At 43.9% G+C, this 9,722-nt stretch overlaps 1 protein-coding gene across 1 annotated transcript in view; it reads left to right on the top strand.

The window, feature by feature from the left end:
- The window catches only part of LOC126492502 (L-amino-acid oxidase-like), a 9,710-nt gene extending 4,873 nt beyond the window's left edge, over positions 1-4,837 (top strand). Inside the window, 6 exon segments of the mRNA XM_050128949.1 lie at positions 422-467; positions 1,895-2,096; positions 3,359-3,427; positions 3,638-3,774; positions 4,032-4,208; positions 4,210-4,837. Of these exon segments, the coding sequence (XP_049984906.1) occupies positions 422-467; positions 1,895-2,096; positions 3,359-3,427; positions 3,638-3,774; positions 4,032-4,208; positions 4,210-4,837 (1,259 nt within the window).
- The last annotated feature ends 4,885 nt before the right edge of the window (positions 4,838-9,722 follow it).

Raw genomic sequence — 9,722 nt, 5'->3', positions numbered from 1 at the left:
GCCACTACATGCAGTAGGATCAAAAACCCATTGCCATTGTTCTTGATGTCTCAGTAGTCCTCATTGTCCGCTATGTTCAGTGAGACCCGTTTTAACCCAGGCTTTTTCAGACCCAGGTCAGCTGGCCTTGGTGAGTTCCCGATAGAGCATCTCCATTGTCTCAGTGTGTGGGTGCACCCCTCGCGGTCCTGAGGATGTTTGGATGCTCACCTTACGAGACCTGGACGGAGGAGGGTTTTCCTTGGACTTCCCACGGGACGGAGAGCCCTGATTGCTCTTTGGGCTGACGAGGGAGGGGGAATGGACTGGGGGAGGGGGAGGGAAAGGGGAGGCGGAGGTGGGGAAGAGACAGAAATATTTAATAAAGAAAGAAAGAAAGAAAAAAAATAAAATAAAATTAAAAAAAAAAAAAAGACAGAAGGGTGGTACTTCGAACTAGGACCAATGCGAATTCCAGAAAGCCACAAGTAAGTCCTGTACAAAAGAAGGAGAAAAGGGGTATAGTGGGAGTAAGGGGGAAGGCAGGAGGGAGCCTGCTGCCATCATGTCTAAGATCTTTCAGACTCACTGTGTCATGCGATCCAGCCCAATAAATCAGGGCTGATACTCAACTTCCATGTCAGAGAGAAGACTGAGGTCACAGAAAGCCGTGGTCACAGGAATAATTACAAACGGATAATTACAATCATTACTACAAACTCATTAAACTGTAGCGTGGAAATATGGGTAGTTTCATATTTGTCAGTTACATCAAAGCAAGCTAAGAAATTATAACATTGCTATTAATAATATCTACCATTTGTTGAGCACTAACTTTGCTCTAGACCCTATCTCTACAGACATTTCTCTTCTCTTTTTCTTTTCCTGATTGCCTTTAATATAAATTGAACCCACGCTCACCCTCCAAACCAGCGAAAACACAAACAACTGCATCAGCCCAAACTAGGAGTCATTAAATACGGCCTCCAATTTACCTAGAATTGCATGGTGGGATCTCAAATGCTGTCTGAAACAAAAGACATCTGTCTATACTTTTGAGTACTATTAGCTGAGATTTCCTAAATGTTGCATTAGGAGCGGCAGGGCTGCGTCCCCGGCACCCGGCTGCCCGCATGGCTAGCTTATGCCCAGAAATAATTACATGGAAACTGTATTCTTTTAAACACTGTCTGGCCCATAAGTTTTAGCTTCTTATTGGCTAGCTCTTACATATTGTTCTAACCCATTTTTAATATTTTGTGTAGCCCATGAGCTGGCTTACCAGGGAGGATCTTAACCTGCTTCTGTCTGGAGTGGGAGCATCATGGCGACTCCCTCACTAAGCTTCTTTCTCCCAGAATTCTCTTCTGTTTTCTCCACCCACCTAAGGGTGGGCCTATCAAGGGGCCTAGGCAGTTTCTTTATTAATAAGAAATCACTCCCACATCATAACTTTCGTTCTCAATATTGTTTGTTATATATATTATTTATTATTATTGTTTATAGTTGTATTTAGGTTAGTTCTGTCTTATTTAGACAAAAAGAGGGAGATGTAGGGATAAGCCCTCCCCTTGGGGGCGGGCTGCCCTCAGGCGTATGTTTACTGCCTGCACCGGGTACTCCGCTGGAACCTTGGTTTCGTGAGTCTGGTTTTGTCATTAAACTTGTTCAAATACCTATTATCATTGGTCTTCATTAATCCAACCGCCACACCTAAACAGCCTTAATTCAATGAACTTCTCACCCTCCACAGCCTTGGGAAGTGGGGAGCTAATCCCCACAACATTAAATGAGATTACAATTGAACAAGTAGTTTGAGCTTCCTAGGTACAAGGTTACCCTAATTAGACCAGAATCATTTCTAATAAGGGGCCAGAAGGAACAAGGATGTTATTATGCCTATCTCTGTCTCAAGGCTAACCCACGCCTATGTCAAGAAGTTTGGCCTAAAGATGAATAAGTTCATTCAGCATGATAACAACACCTGGTACCTATTCAATGGACAGCATTATCGTGCCTGGGAAGTCGAAGCTAACCCAGAGATCTTGGGCTATTCCACGGACCCCTCAGAGAAGAACAAAACTGCCCAAAACCTCTTTGACTAAGCAGTCATTAAGGTACCTGCTACCTGCTGCCTTTCCCAGCTGGGATCAAGAAGGAAAGGGGTGGTGCCTAAGGTCACACAGCAAATCAGTACCTGGATTCAGATCAGCTGACTCCACCCAACATTCTTATGATTGGTCCTCCTGCCTTATCACATCTCTTAATGATGTCACCACCCTCAACTCCACCCTCAACCCTTCTCCTCTGTCTTTGAGCAAACTAGGAAACAGGACGTGGTCAGCAGCAGTGTAAGAAAGGGGCAACTAGATTAGGCAGCCCTCGGTAGTGAATCAGTAGTCATGCTAGATGATAGTGAAAGTCTTTATCTTAAAGCGTCTGTGCTTGGGTGTCTGTCTGTGCGTACGCATGTGCCTGTGCATGTGTATATGTATGTATATGTTTAGGTAAATGTGGGTGCATGTGCATATTTGTGTCGAAGCCAGTGGTCAACATCAGCTGTCTTCTTCTATTGTTCCCACCTTATTTTATTTTTGGCAGAGTTTTTCACTGAACTGAGCTTACCAAATCTGCTAGAATGGCTGACCAGCAAGCTCCAGGGATCCTGTTGTTTCTACCTTCACAGAGCTGGCATTACAGTCATGTGATACCACACCATGATTTTTTTAAAAAAATTTGATCCACATTGGTGTTTGGCCCAGATATATATCTGTATGAGGGTGTCTGATCCCCTGGAACTGGAGTTATAGACAGGTGTGAGCTGCTATGTGCACGCTGGGAATTGAACCCAAGTCCTCTGAAAGAACACCCAGTACTCTTAACCACTGAGCCATCTCTCCAGCGCCAACACACCCTAATTTTATATGGATACTGGGGAATAAGGCTCAAGTCCTCAGTCTTGTACAGCAAGTGTTCTTCCAACTGAATATTCACCTTAAATTTTCATCTTGAACAGGTCTTTTGTTTCAAGTCAGGTGTGGTAATACAAGGTTTTAATCCCAGTACTTGGGGGATAGAAACAGGAGTATCTAGAGTTGAAGAGCAGCCTCAGGTATACAGTGAGTTTGAAGCCAGCCTAGGCTGTGTAAGACCCTGTCTCAACAAAAGCACGAGTGTCTTTAAATGAAGGGATGGAGCAGCGTCCAGGAGCTCTGGGAATGGCCCTTTCCCAGCCTCTCCGAGGGACATCCCAAGAACCTGGTCTCTAATCTAAAAAGCATGTGAAGCATCTGTCGCCCTGTGACCTTGTTGACAGCAGCCTAGATGTCCTGGTCACCTGGAAGCCCGGCTTGATGAATATCTCTCCTCCTTTCTGCAGATCAAACAAGATGTGAAGACATCCAACTGCAGCCAACTGATGTCCCTTTATGACTCTTATTCTACCAAGGTAAGTGAAACAAGGGGCCCCAGGAGATGGTGGTGGAGTGACAGCCTCTGTGCTCAGCCAAGGCCCTAGGGCAGTGTCCTGTCTACAGAATGCATTCTTCCTACTGCCAAAACCTTTGTCTCCCTCAAGCCCCCATCTAACCCTGCTAAAGCTTCCCTACAAGCTAGACCCTCTAACCCATCCTTGCATCTATGCTGCCCCTCTGCACAGGCTTTTCTGGTGAGGGAAGGAAAGCTGAGCAAAGGAGCAACCAAGATGATCGGGGATTTGTTGAACGAGGACCCTGGACACCACAAGTCCCTCCTGGAGTCCCTAAGGAGTCCTAATACCTTCTCCAGAACTGATGAGTAAGGCTGATTTAGGGCCAGGAAGAACCCAGTCCCTAGCACTGGTTGATTGGGTATTTACCATATAGGGGGGCACTCAAGTAACAATGCCTGCATGACACAGGGGTGTATATTCATGAAGGTGATGTTTATAAAGTGTCTCACACGAGAGAGCAGGGGGATAGGTTCTTCCCTTTTCAGACCAGAGGAATGGCCAGTACTGGGATACACGACCTGGCAGTGTCTCCAGTCTCATCATCCCTTCTCCACCCCTGCAGATTTTCAGAGATCACTGGTGGCTTTGATCAACTCCCCAATGGCTTCAATGCTAGTCTGAAGTCTGGTACCATCCGTCTGAGATCCAGAGTAGAAGCAGTGGTGAGAAACGGGCCGAAGGTTGAAGTTTTGTACCGCACTGATGAGCCCATCTTCCCACTGCGCAAACTCACTGCTGACTGTCATAAACTCAGCCTCCGCCAAGGCCACACGCCTCATCACCTTCCAGCCACCCCTGTCCCCAGACAAAACACATGCCCTGCGCTCTGTGCATTATACCAGTGCCACCAAGGTGGTTTTCGTGTGCAACGAATGCTTCTGGGAACAGGATGGCATCCGGGGAGGCAACTCCATCACAGACCGGCCCTCACGCTACATTATCTATCCCAGCCACAGCCTGCCAGGTGGCAAGGGCATGCTGCTGGCCTCTTACACTGTGGGCGATGATTCTTTCTTCTTTGCTGCCATGAAGCCCGACCAGGTAGTGAATATTATCCTGGATGATCTGGCTGCTGTGTACCACATACCCAAGGAGGAGCTAAAGTGCATGTGCCCAAAAGCAACTGTCAAGCACTGGGGGTCTCTAGACCCCCTCACCATTGGTGCCTTTGCTGAGTTCACACCCTACCAATTTGTGGACTATTTGAAGCAGCTCTCCCAGCCAGAGGGTCGCATCCACTTTGCTGGAGAGCACACCAGCCTGCCCCACGGCTGGATAGATACTGCCATCAAGTCTGGCCTCAGGGCTGCCAAGGACATTCAGGCCATGGTGGACGAGGAGGTTACTCAGGGACAGATGCCCCGCTAGAGGCCTTTTACCAACAAACGGGGTGTTTTCCCCCAAAATTAGTCTGCAGGGGAATCTGGAAGAGGACACTGGAAGATGAAAGGAGGCAGAAACCCAGGAGAGAGGTCACCGCTGGTCTCTTGGTGCAAGAAGGAGCGGAGCTGGGAAGCTGGCAAGACACATTGCCCCTTTCCTGTCTGGCTCTCTGCCTAGCTCTCTACAGGAAAGAACAGAGCTGGGGTGCAGGGGGGCATGGGTGGGAGTCAAGGCTGAAGAATCCCAGAATCAGCCTTTAACTTGAAGGAACTTGTCTCCTTCTGCAAAACAATAACAAACAAATAAAAGAAAAGCTTCTGCACCTGGCTTGTGTCACTTAAAACTAGAAGTTCCTAAACAAGCAGACAAACTTCAAGGTACTGGCACACTGATTGGCAGACTGACACGCGCGCTTACACCCACCATACATACAAACTCCATCACTTTGTGCCTGAGCCAAAGGCCTCTCATCTTGGCCCAATGTGGGTGGAAAAGGAGGGGGCCTTCTTAACCGCTTCGTTTCTGCTGTGCGTTAGTGGGATCTCAGCTACCCTGAGAGACTCCCCGTCACCAGCCAGACCCCCTACCCATAGCATCCACAGTTGGCACACAGTCCTGAAGGGACCCCCATGCTCATTACAATTCCCTCTCCACTCATCCCCTCACCAAAACCCACCTGTCTTTACCAAACCAGCCAATGCTGTCATCCTTCCTCAAACATTCCGGCAAACCCTCCCCAACGCCAAGGTCCTCTCTCCTCTGAGCCACAATTCTTGTCTTCTAGAATGCCAAATGAACCAAAGACCTTACTGAGATTGTGTCCCCAGCCACATCGGAAGACCCCCTAAGGACTGAGATTACATATTTTATGGTGTGTGTGCCGTGCACATGTGCTATTTCCTTTAGCCTGCCAATACTTACTAAATAAGTCATACACCTGGCACCATATGGTACCTGGCTGAGAAGCAGAAACACAGAGAGTATGAAACTGAAAATCAACCCCCCTCTGGCTGCTTCGCTATGTGGTCAGAGATCAATTCCCAAAACCAATTCAATTTTTTGTTGCAAATTTTTAGAAACCAAGAGTTATTCCTTGGTCTTGGGGAATCGACTAAGTTAAAAGGAAAGGTAAACTGAGTCACAAGCACTCCTCATTTGACAGACTCCGGAGGACCCAGGAGGAAGCATGATGATGTGCTGGCTGGGGTTTTGTGGAGGACTGGCATAAGATATGGAAGGGAGGAGGAGGGAAAGAAAATTCACGCTTTCTTCTGCAACATGGCCCATTGTTAAATCTAGACATCTCTTCTTGAATACCCAACTATCACTGAGAGTCAGGATGTTTTTAGTTCCAAGTGACAGAAATCAAATTGGGGCTTTCATGGGTGTGTATCCCTTGTCCAGGAGTCCAGGATGAAGTTGCTTTTATTAGAGTTACTAGGCTCCAGACTGAAAAAATAAGGAGTTAAGGGCCCATAGTCTACATCATAGTGGACTCTACCCTCTTCTCTGTTACAGACACACACCTGTGTTATGACATATACAAAGACTCAAAAGAAAGGGCTCTCTGGCAGTGCAATCAATAAGAAGACACCCACTTGGTTATGTTGTTACTGCAAGCAAGCCAGGTATTCTTTGGTACCTGGAAATACACTCGACCACCATTCCCAGGGTTAAGCTGCTGTACCTGGATATAGGGGTATCTTGGTGACATTAAACAGTCACCTTCCCTTGGAGGTTAACCCAGGATGAACTTAAACTGACCCCTTTTACAACTGTTAGGGTTGGAAGTGGAGCTTATTGTTTGATTAGTTCCAATCCCAACATAATATAGGGGTTTGGGGTCTAGGCATAGCCAGCAGTTTCTATCTATGTCTGGCTAAGAATGGTAAAGAAACAAATGCCCTCCATCTAGGATACCAAATTCCAAGGGACTGGCTTCTGCAGCTCCTTGGCTTTTAGTCTCAAGGTTACTGAGGGAGTTCCTGGGCAAATTTGAGTTTTGGGGCTTACATTTACCACCTTGGAGGGATCATATCTCAGGGTTGCTAAGTTGGGCTGGTTCAGGCCAATGGGCCCATTGAGCCCAATGGGCCAGGTGACCCTAGGAGCAGGTTTCTTTTCAATAATAAATTGCTGTCTGCCAGGTTCCCAATAATGGGCTTCCTGTCAAGCCCTAACCTTTTTTTTTTTTTTTTAAGAAGATTGCTCATTTATTTCCTGGCTTCCCAGACCCAAATAATCACACAAAACTACATTAATTACAACACTATTTGGCTTATTAGTTTAGAATTCTTATTAACTAACTCTTACATCTAAATTAACCAATTTCTATTATTCTATGTATCAACATGAAGCTGTGGCTTACTGGTAAGTGTCCAGCATCTGTCTCCTTCATCAGCTACATGGCATCTCTTTGACTCTGCCTACTCTCTCTTTATATCTCTGTTTCAATTTCTTGCCTGGCTTTATTCTACTAAGCCATTGGCCAGAACAGCTTTATTCATGAACAAATATAAGCAACAAATATACAGAAGGACATACTTTTCTGTTTAATTAAAAAGGAAAATTTTAACTTTAACATAGTAAAAATACATATAACAAAACTGTTATCAATCAAGAATTATAGTTATTATAGTCTATTTGTATAAGGCAAAAATTTAAAGAAAATATCCTATCATCTATATTTTTGTGAGTCTAAGGTTTTATATCTAATTTATCTTTTATCATAACTAAGAAAAACTATAACTATCTGTCTTCAACTTTTCAAAGACCCCAGAAAGATATATTACCTAAGTAAACAGGAAGTACCTTATAAGCAACTTCTAAAACTCTAGAATTGACAGAGACATCTTTCTGCCTTGTCACCCAAAATTCTTCTGTAATGTTCAGGCATCCCTTTTCAGCTTATAGGCCAATAGTATCTGGCATACTTTGATCTTCTTTGTAATAGCAAAGTTCATCAGTTGTTTTCTTCTGTGTCCTGTACAATGTCTGGCAGAAGTTTCTTCTCCAAAGCAAGAACTCTGAAGGACTATCCCATCTTTTGGCAAATTCAGAAGTCACTTTTCTGTGGGTCCTGCCTGTCCAGTTCATATAGCATTCCATAATACAGTCCAGGCAAGAGCAAGTTTCTTTAATACCCATCAATCTCTCTGAAGTAATTGGTGCTGCCAGGAGCAGACATGCCTCACTGTCAAGAAAAGTCCAAGTTCTTAAAACATTTTAAATGTCATGTTCTGTAGGTCTTTGAAGTGTTGTAGATTTTCCATCTAACTGAAATATATCTCAATATATCTGGAAAACTTAACTAACATGACTACTAGTTTGACTATTATGACTATCTATTAACCTGCAATTTTCAATTATATATGACATTTTTAAATGAACTGCACAAACACAATACCTTAAAACAAGAACAGAAATAAAATTGACCTTAAATTTGTATCAATAGACCAAGATCTATACCAATGCAAAGTATTCATTTCCAGATCATATCCCCCTTTGAATAAAAATACATATTTATAAACAACCATTCAGGGAATTTGGGCATGGTTTTCTCTAAAATGCTTCCAGCTGTTTGTTGGGTGAAGTATTTTTAGGGTTCACAGAGACCTTTTGTGAGGTTTTTGTTCCATCAAGCATTAGCCTGGAAGGAATTCACAGGTTCTCATCTTTTGTGGAAACAAAAACAGAACTTCTTTTCCAAAGAAACATATCCTTAGACACAAATTTTGAAATCAAGATACCTTTAAAATATGTGTATTGGTTTAGCTTATCAGCACTCACAAACAAATACCTCTCTGCAGTCAAAAAATTCAAAGAAAATACAATAATATCCATAATCCAGAGTCTATGTATTTTCCATCTTTATGTGGCTTATTTTGCTTCAATCCTTTAATCTATGACTGTCTGTACTCTTTTATATTACATTAACTGTCTCTTTAAAGACTTTACATCTTTTTATAATTTTCTATACTTTTTTTCCTTTCTCTCAAGTTTATTTACATTTTAAAACACACTGTGTTTCATTTAGAGGTCTTTCATGTCTGAATCTGTCCTATTGTGTATCTGAAAGCTTTTTCTGACAAGGAACATTTTAAAATGATAAGCAGTGGATGCTGGCTCCACCTCTTTTGGCCTATCAATATGGCAGAAGTACGTTTGCTGCCAGCTCTGGTACTACTGTGTGGGAGCAGTGCTCACCATCTCAGCTCTGGTAAGCACTGTGCATCACATAAGTCATCTTTGTCTGAGTAAAAGTTAAATCTGCCATGCAGCGTGCTGTGCAACCTGAAAATGTCTTCACGTATTGCCGTGGTAATCTTATACTTTCCTGCCTGTGCATGCCCAGTAGACTTGATCTAGCTGTTTTTCCAGGCAAGGGTGCTGAGCAGCAAGCATTCTCTCAGCTATTTTCCTCCTAACCCCGAGCAGGCATATCATACAAGAACCTGGCAAACAAGCATGCTAACTGGCCATACAGGTTAGCCTCAAATGTATGGACACCATTTTGTAGAAGGAGATTGCTCATTCATTTTCTGGCTGCAGTCACTCAGAAACTATATTAATTACAACATTATTCAGCCTATTAGCTCAGGATTCTTATTAACTAACTCTTATGGGCCAGCCACCTTTAATCTCAGCACTCAGGAGGCAGAGGCAGTCAGATCTCTGTTGAGTTCAAACCAGCTTTTTCTACAAGAGCTAGTCACAGGACAGGTGCCAAAGCTACAGAGAAACCCTGTCAGGAAAAAACAAAACCAACCAACAAACAAAAGCCCTCTTACATCTTAAATGAACCCATTTTTACTAATCTGTGTATTGGCACAAGGCTGTGGCTTACTGGAGAGTGTTCGGCATCTGTCTT

This window comes from Alexandromys fortis, unplaced genomic scaffold (assembly GCF_014885135.2).
Source record: "Alexandromys fortis isolate MF-2015 unplaced genomic scaffold, M_Fortis_MF-2015_v1.1 scaffold_251, whole genome shotgun sequence".
Classification (NCBI taxonomy): domain Eukaryota; kingdom Metazoa; phylum Chordata; class Mammalia; order Rodentia; family Cricetidae; genus Alexandromys; species Alexandromys fortis.
This window is presented reverse-complemented; position numbering and strand designations above follow the sequence as displayed.